Consider the following 22,340-nt stretch of genomic DNA (forward strand, 5'->3'; position numbering starts at 1 on the left):
TGAGATGCCTTCCTACAAATTCTTCAGAGAAGCCTCCTGAGGACTCCTCATGGCGAACACTGACCCAGAACACTGACTTATTGTTTGGCTTTTCAAGACCCTCTTCAGCAGTATTCAGCTGCCCCAAGACTCCCCAGCGCTAGGCTCGGCTAGAGCTAGCTAGACAGAGCACATCTACTCCTGAAAAAGGCCTCAAGGCGCCAGAACTGCTTCTACAGCCACGACACCAGCGACGCTCGAGCACCGTGCCTCACGCTTCCCGCCTCACGCCCGGCTCCGCGTGCAGGCTGCCGCCCCCCGCCCGCCACAGCCGCCCAAGCGCCGCACAACCAACGCGCTCCTGCGCCACAGGCGGCGCCCGGGCACAACGCGCAGGCGCGGTGGGGGCCAGGCGCAGCGCGCAGGTCTGACGCTGGTGCGTGGAGGCGGGTTTGAACGGTGGCGGGTACCGGAGCCTCTCTGTGCTGCGCCGCGCCACGCCGCTAATGGAGCCTATCCTGAAAGGTACTGGCTCGTTTGCTGTGCGGGGGTAGGGCTCACAGCCGGGCGTCGCTTCTCCCGGCGCGGCCGAGGGGAGCCACCGAGCTGGAGCCGGCCCTGTTTACAACGCAGCCCCTGCACCCTGTCGCCTTGTGGCCCTTTCCCTGCAGCTTCCTGGCTGGTCCGCCTGCGGAGAGCGGTCGGGCCTGGCGGGTGAGGGGCCGCTGGGAGGTGGCTAGCCCCGGGGGCTGCTCGCCTCCTTCCCGTCCGGTTCTCTCTTCTGAGGGGCGGCCCACCGCCGGGTCTGGCGTGGGGCACGGCGCTCGGGGCGTGTCGGTTTCCAGCTCGATGCGGTGTCCCCGCGGGTGGGAAGCCCTCCGTGGGCGCGGGAGTGGGGCGGGACGAAGCTTGGCTGCGGGGCTGCTCTGGCTAATGGCGAATCCGCTTGAAACGGGTGGTGCGGCCGGGCGGCCCTCGGCCTGCCCTGGCGACAGCTTATGGCCGGCCTCAGGCCCGCCGGCGGCGTGTCACTGCAGCTGGGGCGGGCACGGCTGGAGGCCTCCCTCAGGCAGGGGAGGGAGCCACGGCCCCCCGAGGTGGCTCGGTACGGCCCTGGGCGCTGCCACTGCCGCCGTGCATCGGTGCCCGCTGGGCTCCTGCTTTCCTCGTCAGTCATGGCTTGATCTTGTCTGGTTTCTTCTTAATCATTCTAAATGTCTGCCTTCCTAGGTTGCCCTCTGATGTCTCTTTTTCCCTGTTATCACTGCCTTCTCTGAGACCTGGCATAAGTTGGCCTTTACAAGAATCAAACTTTACTCAGAGCCTTTCTAGTTCAAACAAGCTCCAAACCCTTTCACACTTTCCTTTCCGTCAACTGTTTCAAAACTGCAGAGTGCCTTGTCTTTTATTAGAATATATTTGATTAGCTGAAAATGGCTAATTATTGTAAAATATACCTTAGATCCTACTGCAGGTGCATGCAGCTTTGAATGTTCCTCCGAGTTCGTAATTTGACCTTCACTGAAATCCTCCAACCTGTTTTTCTAAGATAATTATAACTATGGAAGCTCTAAAATATTTGATGTAAGAGGAAAGGTTGTTTTTTGGTGGTGTTTGTTTTTTTTTAATGCAAGTGCAGTATTTTTCACAATAGAACAATCAAGAAAAAAAGCAACTCTGGCAAAAGCTGCCCTGGTCCAGTAGTAGGATGAGCACAATTAAAAGCATGTTGGAGTAGACTTATATTAGGCTCTTATCTGTATCTGAAGTCATAGGACTGTTACTGAAATCTCGGAATGAAACCAACACCAATGTGATGTAGATAAGCAGACACTTCTTTATTGACGGCCGGGTGCATGAGTGAGTCCTCTCACGATCAACGCACACCAAGTTTCAAAATCATACACCTCATATAGAACTTATTCATACATATTCATTAAATATTCATGCATAAACATAGTATTTCCCGAAAATCAAATCATTAACATACTCTCGCTTCGTATGTTAATCAGCTTATCAGTCCTTTGCGCCTGCGCAAACCCTTCCAATAATTGTGGGCAGGGGTCTTTGGGAGGAAGATCGTAGGTCTTCCTCATGGTGTGCTTTTCACCTTTTGTCTGGAATGTGATGGTCTTGCAAGTTTGCAGTGTTCTTACCGTCTGAGCTAATTTATGTCCTTGTCGACCATCTGTGTCTTCTGCTTGTTTCTTTTAGTCGCTCCCTCTAGATAACTTATAAACAGGCCCCCTGTTAGAGAAAGTTAACGAAAGAGAAACAGACTACTTCTTTCATCAGTTATTTCATTAATTATTTCTTTCAAACTATGGTTACATGACCTAATTACTATACTTGCATTCTTTGAGTAAATTTGTGTATTGTGTGTCTACAGACACCTTGTGAGGCTGTGGACATCCTGTTATCTGATGGCATCTTAACACCCAAGGAGGAAAGACAGATAGCAAAAGCTGATTGAAAACAGCCAGCTCAGCATTTTCTGGCAAAAGGTGAAAAGCACACCTTGAGGAAGACCTACGGCCTTCCTCCCAAAGACCACCGCCCACGTCCCGAGGACCCCTGCCCACAATTCTTGGAAGAATTTGGGCAGGCAAAGGACTGATAAGCTAATTAACATACGAAGCGAGAGTAGGCGGGTTTAGGTAATGACTATGTATAGGCGTTAATTGAATAGTCATTGTTTTATGGTATAAATATAAGATAGTTAGTTACTTCAGACATGCACATTAGGCGGAAGGATCCCCCGTGCATCCAGCGCTGCCAGTAAAGGATACTTAGTCACCAAGAAATTTTGACTTCATTCTTTAAATCACAATGCAGAGTTTCATCTGCGCATTCCATTACAAGTCACTGTCATGGTAAAACACACATATTTACATGAGTAGAACTACTACAGAGTGTATTTTATTTTAGAAGCTCAACATTTTAATTAATTGATCATTTTTAACTTTTGGTTTCATTTCCCCTTCTTTAAACGTCTAGATGGTCTAATAAATCTCATCCCAACAAAGATTTTGGTGAATTTGGCATTATTATTTGTTTTGTTAGTTTGTACTTTAAAGGTTTCAGGAGGTTTTCCTGGTGGCCAGCAGTCCCCACAACTGTAACAAGTTCTTTTCACTGAAGTTTTAACACCAAATAAGTTGTTTTTGTATTCACCAACTTTTCTACATCACAATTACCTAGTAACAATCAACTCGAATCTTTATCCAGTCCTATTCACAACCAGCTTTCAAACATCTAAATTTCGCCATCAAAGATTCACCTTTATTCTGCTCAGACCCACTGCCTGCCCTAAAGGGGCCGTTATCGGTCCTGTTGTACTGCAAATGCTGCAGCAATTGGGGTGACGTTGTCAGGTCCTTCTGCTCAATTGTCAGCAACAGCAACCCCCTCCTCACCATCAGGATTGGAGCAGGAGGTGCTCTTCCTGCTCTGTAGGTTACAAATACCTGCCTCTGCAACAGCACTTCTGTTTTAACTCGTTCTTAACCTGAATGCAAATCTGCTACTTGTTGCTTGTTGTTTTGTTTCTTATTCCTCTATATTTCTATTAAAATGATTTTAGCAAATCTGTAACAGGACTGCTAAGATTTTTCCCTGTGGTTTGACTAAGAAGGTGTTTTATGTATCAAGTTTCTCTTTTATGTTAAGAGTATTTCTAGCAATTATGAAAATACGCTAATCTTCATAAAAGTACTACTGTTAAGAGTGTTAGGATTTTCATTTAGAAAGAAGACAGGTGATGCTACATAATAATTAAATGGAAGGACACACGTAGTAACTAAGATAATTAAGCAGTGTTTGCCAAGGATGACCCTCTTAAATTGTTATTTATGAGTTCTGGGAGTTGTCTGGCCTGCAGAGAGTTTGTGTAAAGTTGTTTTTGGTGAAATAGCATTTCTCCACATTTTTGGGACTTTACTGATTCATCATTCAAATTTTGAAATTGTCATAGTGGAGCTGTAGGTCATTTTAGTGCTTGTCCTAAGTAAAATTAATGCAGGAATTGTTACGAGTTTCATTTACTTATCCCTCCTTGTCAATATTTCTGGGTTGGTTTGTTTAAAGACCTTCTCACCCATGGCTGATTTCATTCCTTGGAGAGATTATTAATCTGGTTGGTAAAGGAAGCTACTTAAATGTGATATACCTAGAGTTTCATAAACCACCTGGCATGAGATTGTATTAGCCCCTGTGATATGTATTCAGTTTGGGGTGATTCAGTGTAAATAAAGTGGAATTTGAAGTCAACTGGAAATTGTTAAGTAATATTTCTGCAGTTTTCTGGGGTTTTGGGGAAGGAATAATTCTGTTTATTTCGTTATGTTCTGTAACTTGTGTTACATCAACTTGTCTTAACATTTTTATTAGCCTGAAGATTAGCAGTGATTAAATAATGATAAAGGCAAGCAGTCATGTAAAGATACTGCATTACTTGTAAGCTGGTAGTGTGTTTTAAACTGACAGTAGTTAAACAACTTTTCACTTTGTCTAACTTCTAAGGTTGTTCCACTACAGCAATATAAGGGATAGAAATACTCTAAAAAGAACATCTGATACTCAGTTTATTAAAAGCTGTATTTGCTACTGAATGCAGTATGTATAAAAGCAAAATTTTGCTGGAAAGTCAGTTTAACCAGTTTTACCGTACTATATACTTAATTAGCTGCTTGTTGTTTTCTGATCAAGGTATTTCTGCATTTGTAGAAGTTTGGTCATCTAACAGAACAGAAAATTATTCAAACACATTTGAACAGCAACTTCTTGATATGGGAGCAAAAGTAAGTAAGCTATTTTGAAATAAATACAATAGGAAAGCTATTAGTGCTATTAGTTACGAACTAGCTTGCTTGTTCTGCTTGTCATGCGTATTTGTTCGTAGTATGAGTTTTTAAGGTACAGGAAGGAAGATAAACACAGGCCTGAGAAAAGACAGATATGCTGTAAAATTCATGCTAGTGACAGGTGGAAGATGTATTTAAAGCCTCCTTATATCTCTAAACATCTTTGTATATTAATATGATAGCATGCACTTGTGTATGGGGCTTGCCACATAGTGTGGGCAAGCCAAATCTCAGTGTTAAAAACCTTTGGTGTACAAGTATGTACCTTATGGGTTTTATGTTTTTTTTCTTGAACTTGTAGGCAGCTTAACTTGTAGGCAGCTGCTCTGTTGTTATTACAGTATTTTCTAACCCAGGTACCATGAAATTTTATTCTTCCATTCACTCTGCCACAAATGTGGTTAAACTCCAGAAAGTGTTAGTAGAAATACATCTGTCTTTGTATAAGTATCAGTGATTTTTTTCTGTATCAAGTATAGTTGACTTGTAGGTGCAAAGTATGTTTAATTGCCAGCTGTAAAATTTCCGTCAGAGATGAAAGTCAAACTGGCATCTTCCCTTCTTGTACATTATTACTGGTTAATGGAGATTTTTACAATCCACATCATGCTCTAAACATTTGTGTGAACTCCCAGTGCTTTTTAAGTGGGCATGTGTAGGTCTCCCCAAAGCCTCTTCTTGTATGAATTTAGCTGAGATAGTGTGACAGAACAGTAAATTAACTGTTTTTACTATAAAGCAAATACAGCTCTCACTAAGTACAGCACAAAAGAACAAGAAATATTTCTTACTTGAGTTATTATCAGATCTATGTAATTCTGTTCTGTTGGTACTAGATTTTTCTCACAGAAAATAGGAAAAAGCATAAGGCTCCAAAATACTTCAAGTTGATGAAAAACTAGCTGGATATGGTAGAAGGTGCAGGCAGATGATACAGATGAGCCTATTTAGAAAATCCCTGTGACTGAAAAGGTGTGGTCCTGCCTCTTCACTATTCCAGATGCTTCCCTTTTTATTGCATTGAGCACATGATAATAAGCTGGCTTGGCTCACTGTGTCAGGAAATAAAATTCTAAGTTAGTTTTTCACTAGATTTTTGATTCAGACATCTCAAGTGAGCTGAGCAGCAGAGGACATCCAGGGTAAGGGAGGAGATGTGAGGTTAGAAAGAGGTGTAAGGTAGTGCTCCTGCATCATTTGGAGGCAAAGCTCTATCAAGCATCTGTCTCCTTAGGACATGGGCTGTGAGTGGGATACTAGCATATGTGAGTAAGCAACTGTATCTGGAGTCATAATACCAAAAGAGATTCATTGGTCTCTATACCTAGACACTTAAATATCATGGCTTTTTGTCTTCCAAGAAGTAATAAATCAGCTCACCACCATAAATTTTTGGAAAAGCTGAATAGTTTTCTTAAAGCCAAATACAGATCCAATATGTTGGGTGCCAAGTATAGTGGTGCAATTGAGAGCACAACAGAAAGCTACAGAGCTGTTTCCATTTGCTGTGCTGAGAAGATGCTGCTGTAAAATGAGTTGTATTGATCTCACCATGTCAACAGTCAAAACAGCTGATAAGTTTTATGTGTAGGATGTTGAGTCTTCACAAAAGGAACCTTTGGTTGTGAAGAATGGGGTATCTAGAACTAAAAAATTATTGCTTAGTTGTCAATAGAGGCTGATAACTGAAAATTTGATCAGTTGTACAACATAATGAAAACATTAGGTATGATGTTTGTTGTACTGACTTAAGTTTTCTGTATTTCTCACTTTTTAAAATGTTTCCATGGGGATTTTTTTTTAGTACCTTCAGCCTTACCTCAAAACTAGAAGTGATCATCTTTATTGATGAGAATTAGTTTAAAGGATGAGGTTAATTGTACTCTTTAAGCCTGTGAGTTTTTTGCAAAATAAAAGACGTCATTTGGGCATTTCTTTGAATAGTGGCATCTGCTCTTACTAGCTGTTGCATAAAAAATTAAGTTGGGCTACATAAATAAAAATGTGGTAAGATGAATGATGCAGCTAGAGTAGGGAGATGAAAATGTTAACTTAAGAGAAAAGAAGTTTGAAAACAAAAGGCTAGTCTAGCCTTCTAGCATACTTGCATTGGCTTGATCAATGATCCTTGAGTTTCTATTGCTTGAGGCTTCTTGCAAAGGTGGGAAAGGTCAAAAGAGTCCTTGACATAATGTTTAGAATGTGTTTTTATGCTAATGGTTAATACATTGTAAAAGGACTATGCTAACTAGTTTCATTAGGTTTCTTCTGATTATCAGACTTAAAGATGAGCTCTTTGTGTATTTTGCAGGTTTCAAAAACTTTGAACAAGCATGTGACCCATGTAGTCTTCAAAGATGGACATCTGGCCACATGGAGAAAAGCACAGAAGATGGGTGTAAAAACAGTTTCTGTACTCTGGGTGGAGAAGTGAGTGCTCATGGATATAATGAATGTGACCTGTTCCAGAGAGAATGGATTGTAGTAGTGTTATTTCAAAACTAAAGTACAGTACTTTTTGGGTGGTTTTTTTAATGTACTTGTGATAGTGATTAATCTAAGTAAATGATAACTTTTCTATGACTGTTCCTATTACAAAGAATGTTACTTGCATAAAAAGGTAAAATGTTAACTCTTGAAAAATGAATGTGTTGAAGTAGTTCTGTAGTATATTTGTTAACCATCCAGTGTTCCACTCCTTTGCTCTCAGATGGCATGCATAGGCAAGTGAAGACAAGATATTTATGTTGAATAGAGTTCTTCCATTTTCATATGGAAAAACACATTTCATCAGGGACATTGTACTGTTTCTGTACTTAACTCCTGTAGTCAGAATATCTCCTTTCCAGAAAGAAAAAGATCTATATGTAGTCTGGTTTTGAAGACATTTGGCAGGTTCAGAACAGCACTGCTTGAAGAGTCTCAACTACCATATGGAAAAAGTTAAATTAAAAAAAAAAAAAGAAAAAGAAAAAAAACCCCACAAATTTCAGCTGTGCAGCCAGTCCATAAGAATTTGCTAGTCCATAGCTGCTTCTCTGAGTTTACAAAGTGCTTTTGAGGTCTAACTCAGATTTCAGATGAAGCGCAAAACGCAGTGTTAAGAATATGCATGTGTTATACTTGAACACTCCAACTGATAGATTGCTGTGATGATAGAAATTAGAATATAAGTCAAGAGGTCCTTTCCTATACCAGTTGTAATATACATGGAGAGATAAAGTCTGCTAAGTGCAAAAGTAAAAAAAAAAAAGGGGGGGAGGGGGAGGGGGGGAAGAGGTAAAAACTGAGCTCAGCCACCGCTTCAATGTAAGCCAGTACAACTGCAAAACTTGTGATGCAAGGCTGTTAGCCAGGCAAGAAGTTCATGCAGTTCTGCAGAAGGAGGATTTTTCTTTTTTTTCTTTATTTTTAAAAAGAATGTCGTATATAGAAGTTACCGCTGCACAACCAGCCAGCTTTAATACCAAGGGAGAAATACCTTAACCTCTCAAAAATGAGGGTCATGCAAAATTTTATTCATATAAACAGATCTTTCTGGGACCTGGTGCTATCTGAGTGTCTAGTAATGATGGTCATTTCAGTAGGAATCTTTGGTTATAAAACTAAATATGCTCTTCAGGTGGCTAAGTATATTAATATGGAATTTGAAACCTTAGTCACAGGAACTATAAGCTATTTGAGGACTTGGATGTGCTGTAGTACAAAGGAACCCAGAAAATTCCAGGTGAGTAACATCTGCAATGGAAGAAGAATGAGAGCCTTACAGCGTAGGGTGTAGGACGTTATCATGCAGAAATGCATTGTGATAGCACTTCGACCACAGGAGTCTCTTCTGCAATACTAGAAGGTATTGAGTGAATGAACACAGTGGAAAGCTCAGACAGAGAAACAGCTGGATATGCGATAACGTAGGGGACATCATGGAGCTTTGAGACCCAGGTATAAAAGCCTCAAGAAACTAACGGTTGCTGGATACCAGCAGCAAAGGAAAAGAAAAGAGAAAGGTTTGGGAGGGAGAACTTAAGCTGTTTGGTAGGAAAGAGAAGGCTAGAATCTTCGTGGTATTTTTTTAAAGTGTTCCTAGTGTCATGCTCTGGACAAGGCAAGGTCTTGGTATATGGCTTAGAAGATGAGGTTCGTGGGAACTGTGGGAATCATTTGAAGTAGAGATGTATGTTTTTGCAGAGGGGGACCCAAGCTTCAAGCTTTGGAACAGGCTGCCCAGGGAGATGATGAAATCGTTATCCCTGGAAGTGTAAAAAATGCATAATGTGGTGCTTAGGGACATGGTTTAATGGTGGACTTGGCAGTCCTGGGTTAACGGTTGGACTTGATGATCTCAAAGGTCTTCTCCAACCTAAATGACTCTATGATTCAGAGCTGTGAAGTATGATTGAAGTTCTCTGTAATCTTTTTCTTCTGCCTTTCAGTTTAAAGTTAATGCCAAAAGGTGCACAAGAACATACAACTTAAATTTATGTATACTCTAGGCAGAATTCATAGGAATGTGATATCCTTGAGCAAAGGTCAGGAGCGGGGGAAGCTCTATGTAAGAGATAGTAATGAATAGTCTCACTAGTCATAGGGTTATTCAAATGAGGCACAGACAATACAAAATTGAGTCTGTGCTAGCCTACGTGCTAAAACTTTTTGTAATAAGATGAGGGAACTGGAGTGCCTGACTTTGAATTACAGTATATCAGTATCTCATAGATGTGGCAGGCAGAAGACAGTCTGTTGAACCCTGGAACAATTTAAACCTGAAGGACTGAATAGTATGTGCCATTAAAATAGTGGTTCTGTATGAGTGAAAGCTTAGTTTGAACCCAATAACTGTGGAAGCAAATAATACAGAGTTTGTATGAGTTGAAGTTTTAGAGTTACTAAAACAAGATGGCTTGAATAACCAGCTCCTCCATTCAGTTCAGTAGCAAGTGGAGCATTCTCAGAATGGTCAGAAATGCTGGGAAATGTCATTTCAGGAAATGTAATAGTAAAGGGCAACTTTCTAGTGTAGACTGGGGATTGGGTGACTCTTTCTGGAGTGCAGCGCAAAGCCAAATATTTTAGTTATTTCTTGGTCTTAATTGCTTTGTTGATGGTTGTTCAAACTCATAAAAACTTCTTGTAATTATGGCTACAGTATAAAACCAGCATTCATACTGGAACTCCAGAACCCAAGAAGTTCTGTGACAGTGCTCAAATTGAAAAAGAAGTTTACTTTAAATGGAAGAAGTTCTGTTAAGAAGCTAAGACAGTGAAGGGAGTAAGATTCTTGCAGGTGTCAAGGAGACTGAAGTGTAAGTCTTCTCTAAGTGTATCAGAAAGAAAATTATCATCATACTGCGTGAGGGGAGAATTGAAGATTTGGGGACTTAAGTAACTTTTCATAGCAGTTACCTCAACAGTAGTCAAAAATCAAATTAAATAGAACATAAAGCCTCATGTAGTGGAATGACAGAATTTTATCATGGTTACTTTTGGAATGTTGCCAGAGGATGGCAATGAGCATGACTGAAGTTACTGTTTTCTCACAAGATGTGATTGAAGAGACAAGAATACTTCAGCCTGGAAAAGAAGTGGGAGTGGAGGGGGAGAGACTCTTGTGAACACAAAGTTTGATATGTAAAGGCTGAATAAGGAAGAATGAGTATTTTCCTTTCCAGTAGAAGAATTGGAAAGCATCACATGAATATATCTGAGTGCACTTTCAGAGAAAACAATAAATGATGGTTTTTAGCAAAAGATGGTTAGGCTGTAGAACTGCTTGTTGCAGAATCATAGTCAGCAAAGATTTATGTGGGTTCAAAAAAATGCGGAAGCAATGAAACATGCAGTTTTATCAAAAACCAAATACAGTATTGCACCTGACCATCTCTAAACCAGAAACCTAGGAACATAACAAAGTAAACTGGGAATGTTTGGATGTGTTTTCGTGTGTTATCATTCCCTGAGCAGTGCTTGAGCCTCTGAGGAGCATGGCCTATGATCTGAAAAATGCTGACTTTTCTCCATAAAAGGCAGCACAAATTACAAGGGTTTGTGCAGTATTTAGTGAACATTGCCTTGCTGAACTTTTACTGGATTTCCAGTGTTCTCTCCAATGATCTGCCTCAAACTTTTATTGGAAGCTTCTGTTTTATACTATGAGCATCTATTTTAATGCAGTTCTACAGTTTAATAGGAAGTAATTTGATTGGGAAGAAGACTCTTTAAAAAAAATTACAGTTGAAATTCTAAAAAAGTCATTACTCCATAGTAAATGTATTTTTAATTTTTTAAAAAGTGTTCCTTTTTTTTGTTTTCCAAGAATGGCAGATATGTCTGACTTTAAAAACAGTGCACAAAATTGTGGACTTGCTATAAGATTCATGTAAACAAATTGTAAGTTTAATGCAAAATAAGTGACAACTTTGGGATCACTGAAAAAAAAAATCTTGCTTCTTCAACTCAATTACCTTAGTAAGCAACCCAAAAAAACCCCAACCCAAAACCCAACAACAGAAAGAACCCTGCATAAGACAGAATTGCTACAATCTGTGTCCAAATTACGAACACTTAATGCTTCCAAATGAAACCCAGAATTGGGAAATGCTACCCATATATTCTTGGTACAGTAACTCATGTCACAAATAAGATAGATAGATAATTTACATTCAGATTTGTCTGCAAAGTAAAAAATTCTTGTAGGATATTTAATGGTCAATTTTTTCTCTGTTTAGCTTCTCTGAATGAATGTAAATTTTAATGTCATCTATATCTATGCTGATTATTATCCAGAATTTATATATAATAACAGCCACTGAAGTCCAGTGTGCTGGATATCTCTGTATGCTACTCCAGCGAACTCTAAACTCAGCGGGTTTGGCAAATACATGTAGTAGTTTGGCTCTTTTCTTTGTTAAAACTGAGTAACTAAACAGTTTTTAATTCTCCAGATAAAAACTTTATAGCAGTTAGATCACTAGGTGTCACTAGAATCACAGTTTTGAACGGCTTCTTGGGGAATCTAGTGTAGTCTATTACAGTTCCATACTCTTTCCCAAACTTGGAATGTTTTATTTATTTTCATAGAATCATTTAGGTTGGAAAAGACCTTTAAGATAATTAAGTCCAACTGTTAACCTTAGTGTACACAAGACTGCATCATATTTCAAGATAACTTTAGCTCCACTGTTCTAACATCAGTCTTCGAAATGGAAAGACAGGAAAAACTAGGGGTAAGGTATCAGCTGGATTTTTGGTTTTGTAATTAAAAAAAGTTTGCATAAGTGTAGATTGCTTCTCAATAAGGCGCTGTTTTTAGCATTGTATATACAAAGATAAGGCAGAAAACTGAGACTGATGGGTAAGATGTAAAAGCCAGGTCAGATGAAGCCTTCTTCCTCATTTGCCTGAAGAAAGAATTCTTTGTTGCCCCAACCATGACATTCTGTAGATCGGAGTTAGGAGTTTACTGTGGTTACAGTGATGAAGTTGACCTTAAGTTCATTAGGTAGTGAACAATGAAAGCCTACAGTCCTCACAAAAATCAGGGCAAGATTTGAGATTCGTGAGAATCTGGCCAGAAGGACTTAATGCAGTGATTTTTTTTTAATGTATGAAAAATAATATATGAGTAGGAATATTTGAGTTTCTTAATGGCAATTTAGAGGGCATCATTGGGGAAAAAAAACATCCTATATTTGGTGTGTAATAGAGGTTTTGTGTATTTTTAGCATTACAGTAATTAGGCTAAAGATACATACTTAGGAAGGGTTGGTGCTTCATTATTACAGGGCTCAGGCAACTCTCTTTGCAATAAAGGTTCTTATTCTTAAAAAGAAAAGCACCAGACCTGCTCTAATTTATTATACAGGTGTCAAGAAGCTGGAGTACGTGTTGATGAATCCTTATTCCCTGCAGTAGATGCTGATGAAGCATTACCACTACTGATCAAAAAAGTGAGTATGTGATTATTTGTGTTTGGTTTAGTTTTTTTAAATAGGCCTAGAGTATTAAACTTTAAAGTTTGAACTTGACTTCCTGACCTCAGGCATTTGAACTATTTGTTTTCAGAACGTTCTGTAAATTCTACCTATCCATCTCAGTAGATTTTTAAAGGTAGGCTGTGTCTGTGCTTATGTGACATGTTATCTGAAGAAAGGATAATAAAAATGGTTTATATATATTGGTGAATAAAGAAATGAAGATTTTAATTAAAATGACCTAATGACTAACTAATCAAAAAAGCTTGACTGTCATGTGGCTTATGTTTTGTGGAGTTATGACAAGCCCTCAAATCCTGATATTAAAAAAAAAAAAAAATCCTTCAAATCTTACCTTTGCTGCAAGCAAAAAAGACAAGATAGGAAGTTAATCTCATTTTTACTAAAATGTAACCTAAAAAAAAATATCTGCTACATTCTTTATTATTTCGTGTTAAAGTTCACTTGTAAACTTCTGCAATTACATGTTATTCTCAAGGAGGTGATAAGTAGCATAGAGTTAAACACTGATAATAAATGCTGTCATAAAGTGGTAGGTAAACAGAAAGCGTAGTTACTTCTTGCATTTTTATACCATATAATTAATAGTTTTGTGTGTCTTGTAGCACAAATGTATGCAGCCAAAAGGCTTTGTTGAAAAAAGTCCAGAAAATGATAGAAAGCTGCAGAGAAGACTGGACCAGATGGCTAAAGAATTAGATTTACAAAAGATAGCTGTTAATGCTGGTAAGAACTACTTTGGACTAAGATTCAAATATCTTATTTCTTTAAAGCACTTCATGAGGTTTTTCTGGGGTTTTTTTACTTGTATGCATGTCAGCGTGAAAAATAGCTGACTTTTTATTGCAAGTTTGTGGTATTAAGGCATCTGTAGTGATGTCAGGTATAAGGAACCTATTTTTTACTAGGGTTTTTTTTTGAAAAAGAAACCCAAAACTTCAACTGAAGCTGTTATAGCATGTAAATATTAATGTATGAATGTAATTTCTTTGTGTAGAAACTGATGTGCCAGTTTTACTATTTGAAGACAATGGCTCGCTTGTATACAGCTCTCTTAAGATAAAAGATCAATATAGTGCAATGGAAAGAAGAATAAAGAAGGAAAACGGAGAAAATGTTTCTCCTACGGGTAAGAAGTTAAATTGTGCTTATCCATGAACATGCACAAATGGCTACTATTTTGGAGTGCTTCTCTTGCTCAGGCCTTCAGAATTTATTTCATCACTTACTTGATTGCATGTCCTCTCTTCTCAGGTTTCAAGTAGGTGTGAATGCTTTAGCTTTTAGTTGCTTTGTATTGAAGGTGACCAGAAGTCACGGAAGACAATGATTCTTAAATCACTAGACTGCTCAAGAGGACTAATGTTTAAGCTAGACTTCTGAAGCTTGTAAATTGGTTAAACTTCACAGGAAGGCTTTAGATCTTATTTCCTGTTAACTTTTCATATGAACGCTGTACTTGACAGAGTTTGTAATGTTATTGCTCTGAAGCCAACAGTTTTAAAAAAAAAAAAAAAAAAAAAAAAAGAGTCCAAAATTGATGAGGCATGTGTCCAGGTACTGAAGAACAGGATTAAAAAAAAATAACATTAGAATGACCAAATTGAATAAATCGGTTGATTTCAAAATGCAGATCCTGGTGAACCTGGTGAATTAAATCTAGATTGCAGTTTTCAAATAATTTTTTACTGTTTGATTTACCTTACTATGAAAATACTGAGATCTAAGTCATTACGTTTTGCAAGTGGTTATAAAAACTGTTGAAATGCGGAACATCTTTTGAGGGGAGAGGAATCTGTAGTATTTGCTACATTGACTGCATTGTCAGTTTATAATTTCAAAAATTATTGTGGGGGGGAAGTAAAGAACCAGTGACACATTGATGAAAAATTAAATCTTAATTTATTTTTATATGGCTTGTATTTGTTTTCTCTTTGAGTTTTAAAGTAATACCTTGAACCATTTTGAAAAGCAATGCTGCCATGTCAAGGCTTTGCTGCTAATTGCAGAATTTGACAGATACTTTAGTAAAATGCCTCAACTGCCTTAGAAAGGTCTATAATATTGCCATCATTCTTTAGGTTCAGAAAAAATGTGGTGCTGAGTTATCTAGAAAAAATTGCTTAAAATTGTAGAATATCTAATAGCTTTCTTGTTACTATGTAAATTTGAGATGCTGCTGGGCAGTCTATAATAATTTATATGGATATAGTTAATTGGCAGAGTAATGCGTTTTCTCTTGCAATAGAGCTGTTCTGAAGTATGTATAGATGGTGTGGAAATCTGTATGTTTGCATAGGGCTAACTAGTTTATTATTTACAAATTCCTAGCTTCACAAGCATCTCAAATACCTCCAAGCAGTTCACCAGGAGACTGCCCGCTGTCTACTTGTGTGTTAACTAATTCAGAAGATATATCATTACCAGGTAACTAACACAACTTTTTTTATACATATGCGTGTGTGTGTGTGTGTATACACACACATACTCTAAAACATGGCCTGCTAACTTACTTTGTGAAGTACTGCATACTGAAATGGTAACTGTACATCATCGTTCATATTTAAAGCTGAATTATTTTAGTTTTTCTTAACTGGCAAAGTATGTAGAAGATTTCAAGGAAAATGGAGCATGAGGAATCACATTGGGCGAGTGCTCTGCCTTACTGCTGTGTTGCTTGCCTCACTTCCTCCTCTTTCCTCACACCACTGATGGTTTCTTGTCCTGTCATGGTGTCAGGCTTCTCTGCTCTTACAGTGGTCATGTAAAGAATACAGAGTGAGTGCTAAACAGTGTGATGTGGGAAGCAAAAAAAACCAACATAACTGAGAGAGACAGCTCAGAGAACTGAAATGTCTTCCAAATTTTCAATTGAAAAACTTGCATTTAAAAGGAAACCTAATGTATTTTCCAGCTCAAGTATTCAGGTTTCAAAGAAATTAAGAGTAAAAATAAATCAGCTTTAAAATGTTGTACGGGTGCAGATGAATTCAAGTAGTTTATTATCAAGATTCTTATTCTCATAAAGTTAGGGGTTTGTTCCTGTGTTTTGGCATAGTAGCAGGATATAAGGGAAAAAATTGTGACAGCTGTTGAGCTGTGTCAGTGGGCATCTAAAGAGCATTGATCATGTATGCAATGGGTACGTACTTCAGACCTCATGTCTTCTGTCAGTCACATGAGCAAAAAGCTGAAGTGAGACGCTGGTGTTTGATCTCGGTAGAAAAATAAGGAGAAGATAGTCTTTAGAATTCATAATGAGGGCCACCTGAGCAGTTCTCTGAGTACTCTCTGTTCTACCTCAACAGTAAGCTATACCTCATGCTGTTTACAGGTGTTGTATTTTGTTGACATCCTACAGGAATTCTGTCATGCTGGCTTACTTGAGAACAGGGCCGGTATCTTGTAGGCTGAGACAGCTTAGTATATCTTCATGCAGTGTTAGGGAAAAGTAACAGCTTAATACTGGAATTAGCATAGCTATGCCAATAAACTTTATTTTGGTAAATTACTTCTGTGCCGATGAGATTGAACATCATGATTTGAGAGCTTTGCAACTGCACAGTGTAATCATGTTGAGAATAGACTTCCACATCTCATGACAATATTAGCTTCCATCTGATGCTCTGTGACAGTGGCCCTTATATTTGTGTTTGCAAGATAGTGAATAGAGTATATGGTGTGTATATATGAATATATATATGATAGAATATGTTGGTTAATAATGGTTAATGCTCAAGAATCCAGTTTAATTTGAGGATTTAAGTTAAGACTTTTTCAACTGTCAGTATGGGAGTCTGATTGCATCATGTCATTGTCTTAATTTAGGTAGCTACACCATGTGTTTAAAAATATTTATGTTTACTAAGGAAATAACTTCAAGATTTCCCCTAAAACCTACAGGAGCACTTACAGGAATATTCCTGAAACATTGCACTCAATGTGTATTTAAACAAAAGCATCTATTGCAATAATCAGATTAGAACAGGATTTTTAAAAGTGTATTCTGAAAAATTAGAGATACTAGCCTGTTTCAGAGCGATTTATTGGGAAGAGTTAAGAATAAATTCTGTGTATCACCTCCCCCAAAATAATTTCATAAGAATAGCTACAAGAAATGACATATTTTTCCACATTCTAACTATTTTTAATACATTGTGTAATGTATGTGGTATGATACTGTGATGTTGTATTTAATTTCATCTTAACTGCAGAAACTACAAGGTGGTGATAATGCTGTGGTAGTAAAAATTTTCACTGCATTTCCAGTATTACTACAGCTTGCTTTACCAGTGTAAAATCTTGCTGATTTTCTCCACAAGTGCAAGAGTGAGAGGAAGTTTCTCTGCTGTTTTGTTTCCAGAAAGCAGAACAGGACTTATGGGTACTTACTACCATGTAAGAAGACATGATAGCTAAAGCTTTTGTAGCTTCTTGTCAACACAGAATGTGCTTTGTTTCTAATCTGTTTTCAGTTTAGTTTTTGACGACTTGCCACGTAATATCCAGAGAAGTGGCTAAATCCTTGTTTTCTTCTTTCAGTAATTTCATTCATATTTTTCTAAGAAATTGGTACTCTCTGTTCTGTTAAATACATTAATATTGCCACTCTTTCTATTTTGCAGGAGAGCAAATGGAAGACTGCTTGAACACAAGTTATGATTTTCTTCGGGTAACTGATAAATTAGAGAGACTGCAAGCAGAAGTAGTAAAACACGCCTGTGATACGTGGACTAATATTCATGTATCCATGAGTACATCAGTAAATTCTCCCTCATGTAGCTATGAGCAGAAGAGCTTAACACCAAAAATACGTAGCAGAAGATGCTTAAGAAAGAAAGAGATGTTGCAGCACACTTTGATTGATAAATTGTCTTTAGAAAAGAAAGATCTACAAAACTTTCCAAAGAAAAATCAGAAGGATGAAAATAGCATGACTACTTCAGTTGCAAATGGAAGTTCTCTTCTCCAAATCAAAGGCTTGGGTCATGTTACTTCTTCCAAAAAAAAAGTCAAGTTAAATACTCTTCCTGCTTTGATTGATGATCTCTCTAATTCATCTATGAATAGTGAAGACTTAAATACATGTTCATTGGATAGAAGCTTCCCTGTTCACAGAAATGATTGTATTCTTAAAAACAGGAGGAGGAAGAAACTACAAGCACTACCTAGTCTGAAACTGGCTACCTCAGAACTGTGTTCATCAGGGTCTAAAGAGTTCTTGCAAGCAGTTACTACATATAGCAAGTCTTATTTCACTGAAGAGGCTTCTTACGAAGACTTCTTTTCATCAAATTACTTGAATGAAAATAAAGTACAGGTACGAGTACCAAAGGAATCACAGAATTCTCCTGAGTTTTGTTGCAAAGACTCTCTTACATGCATGGACTCACTTTATTTGAATTTCTGTATGCCACATGCTACTTCCAAAAAAAGGAGGAAAAAGTCTATTTCAGCAAGTGATGTTTCAGTAAAGAAAAACTTCACACCAGCTGAACATCCTGGAAGTGTACCATTAAATTATGTGTCAGATGGTGAACATGCTGACACTGCAGAAGCTCTAGATTCTGATGATGTAAATAAGCTGCCTCAGCATGCTCATGGAAAACCTACAGAAAAAATGGTGAATTATTGTACTCATACTACCGGTAAGTTGCTACACAGAGCTGGAAAATGAAAAGATGTCATACTGTATTGGATATACATACTCACACAACTAAATTGCAAAATGAACTGCAAAAATGAAAAGTATTTCAGAATTACACTAAAAGAAAATGCTGCAGTACTGACTTGATTTCTGAGTAAAATTAATCATAGAATAATAGAATCATTTAATTTTTTACCTTTGAGATCATCAAGGCCAACCATTAACCTGGGACTGCCAAGTACATCACTAGGCCATGTCCCTAAGCACCAGATCTACTCATTTTTTAAACACCTTCAGGGATGGTGATTCCACCACATCCCTGAGCAGCCTGTTCCAACATGTGACCACACTGTCAGTGAAGAAATTTTCCTAATACCTAATCTAAACCTCCCCTGCCATAACTTAAGGCTATTTCCTTTTGTCTCGTTTCTAATTATCTGGGAAAAGAGACCTACCCCCACCTGCCTACAGCCTCCTTTCAGGTAGTTGTAGAGAGCAATAAGATGCCCCTCTGAGTCTCCTTTTCTCCAGACTAAACAACCCCAGTTTCCTCAGCTGCTTCTCATAAGGCTTGCTCTCCAGACCCTTCAACGGCTTAATTGCCCTTCTCTGGACACTCTGCAGCACCTCTGGTAGGGAGTTGCCCAAAATGAACAAAGTATTTGAGGTGCAGCCTCACCACTGCTGAGTATAAGGGGACAATCACTTACCTTGTCCTGCTGGCCACACGGTTTTGGAAACAAGCCAATATGCACTTGGCCTTCTTGGCCACCTGGGCACGCTGCTGGCTCATGTTCAGCTGCTGTCAACCAGCACCCCCAGGCCCTTTCCCACCAGGCAGCTTCCCAGCCACTCTTCCCCAAGCCTGTAGCGTTGCATGGGCTTGTTGTGACCCAAGGGCAGGACCTGGCACTTCTTGTTGGACCTCATACAATTGGCCTCAGACTATTGACCCAGCTTGTCTGGATCCTTCTGTAAAGCCTTCGTCTCCTCAAGCAGGTTAACAGTCCTGCCCAACTTGGTGTCATCTGCAGACTCACTGAGGGAACACTCAATCCCCTCATCCAGATCATTGATAAAGATATTAACCGGAACTGGCCCTGATACTGAGCCCTGAGGAACATCACTTGTGACTGGCTGTCAGCTGGATGTGACTCCATTTACAACCACTCTTTGGGCTTGGCTGTACAGCCAGCTTGTAACCCAGTGTAGAGTACGCCCATCCAAGCTAAAAGCTGCCAGTTTCTCCTAGAGAATGCTGTGGAAGACGGTGTCAAAGGCTTCATCAAAGTCCAAGTAGATGACATCCAGAGCCTTTTCCTCATCCACTTATCAGGTCATCTTGCCATAGGAAGAGATCAGGTTAGTCAACCAGGACCTGCCTTTCATAAAGCCATGCTGGCTTGGCCTGATCCCCCAGCTGTCCTGTATGTGCCGCGTGATGGTGCTCAGGTTAATCTGTTCCATAACCTTCCCTGGTACTGAGGTCAGACACAGGCCTGTAGCTTTCCAGATCCTCCTTCCTGCCCTTCTTGTAGATGGGCATCAAGTGCTTAGGATCCAAAATAATACCCATTTGTTTTCCCCATACGTTACAAACACGAAGTCACCAAGAGATACGGAAAGTGCTCATAAAATGCAACAAAAGTAACGTGAGCCTGCTTTTTCCCTAGTGCTTGGTATTCGTAAACTTTCTGCTGCTATTCAAAATCTGTTAAGAAACCAGGCTTTTTCTGTTTTAAATATTATGGTGCTATTGTAAATTGTTTTATCAGTAACTCATCATCACAGGGTCACTTGTTCAAATACTTTTATTTCACAAGTTAAAATTGCTACTTTAGATTAATTGCAGTTAAGGGCATAAAATCTCTAGTGAAAAAAAATTCAATCAGCAATTTCCAACTTGTGCTATGATGAAGATTGAGTAAGACATTTCACAGCACATGCAAGAGTTGCAATGTAATCATCTTTTTCAATCATTTCTTTTTTGTATGGTACTGATCTTATTTTTTAATAATAATTTTCAGAGTATATTTTGTATTTGAATGTTGGGTTAGCCCAAGTTATTTTGAGGTAAATGCAATAACATATATTATGTACATGTATATTACATTTGCTACAATATAAAATCTCAGGAACTTCCCTGAACAGTTCTCCTAACTTGCATTGCTGTAGTCATTTTCAGATGTTGATATTTTGAGCTCAGTTTGTCAAGCTTTACATAGGATGAAATATTTGTAATTATAATTGTATATTTTAGTCACTTGTTTTCCCTAGAAAATTCTGTAGTAGTCCATCAATGAATTATACAAAATTAATTATTAATTTAAAGGGCTCAACAGACTTAGTATCGTGCTTATGAAATCGTCCAGTGGAAAGAACAGTGACTATGCCTGTATCTGTGGGTAGTCTTGCTGAACTGTGTGCTGTTATCTTGGGTTCACTACATCTGTATTTTAATACCTGGAGTGCCATTAGGATAGCACAATTAAGGAAAAAAAAAGTTGATGCAGGTGAACGTGCTCCAAGTATAAATGTATACCTATAGATGTGTGAACCCTCTCTATGTTTTTTTGCCGTGTTGCAGGGCACCAAAAGATGGTCCTTAAATTATGTGGGTTTTAATGTCAAAGAACAGTATGTTTTTCACTAAATAATAACAAAAACAAATGGGGAAGGAGGAAATGCTTACTACTTGTAAACTTAGGTATGCCAGTTAATTTTAGGGTTAATTCTAACTTAAATTCTAGTGATTAAATTATGATCAGTGTTCTAGCATGTTACGCTTTTATTTTCTTGCTGGAAAACTTAACCAATTTTGAAGCAGGGGAAAAAGGAACAGTATTCAGCAAACAAGTTCTGATGTTTATACTTTTTTACCCTTTTTGTTAGGAACTTCTGTAAGTTTTAGTTTTTGTTTCCAGTGATTTTAATAGTATTTGCAGTTTATCAGTGATGGCCATTTCCCCCCCAAGTTAATGTATTCAGCTTTGTTCATCTATCATATAGTCAAGTAGAACCTCAAGTCTGACAGCTCAAATAAGCTGACTTAGAAATGGAAGGAATCAATAATGAAAGATGCGGTATATTTTCCCTAATGCAAGTTCTGTGGAAGAAAATGAAAATGGAGTTTTAAACTTACTACTGTGACACTGTGTGATGTAATGATTTATTTTTATTAGGTACAGGTTTAACATGTCCTTTTTTTTTTTTTTTTTGCTTGATTGTAAGTTATTTCTTATCCCTGTTAATTATTAAATAAATATGAATGGCTTTGTTTTTCTGTGTGGTGTACATGATTTGAAACCTGGTAAATACAATATATTATTTTTTAAAAGCTAAACAATTTTTTTCACTCATTATATATGTAGTTAGGAGTAATAATATCCACATGAAATTTAATTCTAGCTGTATATTTTTTAATATCGAGCATTTTTCTTGCCCATTTTTTTTCCTTGTGATTTTTAGGTCAATGGTGCTCTTACCCAGTGTCTTTAATGACAAGTGTTAAGATTTGGTAAGATTTCTTTCCACAGACTACTTGGAACATTTGATTTTAAAGTGGAAGTGTAATATGCAGGCTAATCCAAAACTAACTTTTCAAGTTCTAATGCTTGTATTGTAGCAAATGTCAGGTTCATTTCTAGGGTATGATCAAGGCAGCCCAGTTGTTCTGCTGAACAGCAGTCATAAACATGGGTACTTATTTTTCATATTACTCCAAGTCAAAAATAAAGTAGAGAACTGTCACAAGTAACACAGCTGAAATTAATTAGATGTTACAGGAACATTAAAAGATGCTTTCCTATTCAAATTCACTTTTTTCTTTCTCAGCTTTGTTTCTGGAGATTAAGTAAGTTT

General features: G+C 38.2%; 1 protein-coding gene across 2 annotated transcripts in view; it reads left to right on the forward strand.

Annotated features, from left to right (window-relative positions):
• Positions 1-411: 411 nt before the first annotated feature.
• Positions 412-22,340, forward strand: part of MCPH1 (microcephalin 1) — a 135,482-nt gene continuing 113,553 nt past the window's right edge. Inside the window, exons 1-8 of one of the 2 annotated variants that reach the window (XM_055810353.1) lie at positions 412-504; positions 4,687-4,778; positions 7,153-7,271; positions 12,703-12,787; positions 13,438-13,558; positions 13,830-13,961; positions 15,164-15,259; positions 17,458-18,480. In XM_055810353.1, coding sequence (XP_055666328.1) covers positions 486-504; positions 4,687-4,778; positions 7,153-7,271; positions 12,703-12,787; positions 13,438-13,558; positions 13,830-13,961; positions 15,164-15,259; positions 17,458-18,480 — 1,687 coding nt within the window. In that variant the 5' untranslated portion in view covers positions 412-485. The remainder of the gene's footprint in view (positions 505-4,686; positions 4,779-7,152; positions 7,272-12,702; positions 12,788-13,437; positions 13,559-13,829; positions 13,962-15,163; positions 15,260-17,457; positions 18,481-22,340) is intronic. The other variant, XM_055810354.1, reaches the window with a different exon arrangement.

This window comes from Falco peregrinus, chromosome 7 (assembly GCF_023634155.1).
Source record: "Falco peregrinus isolate bFalPer1 chromosome 7, bFalPer1.pri, whole genome shotgun sequence".
Classification (NCBI taxonomy): domain Eukaryota; kingdom Metazoa; phylum Chordata; class Aves; order Falconiformes; family Falconidae; genus Falco; species Falco peregrinus.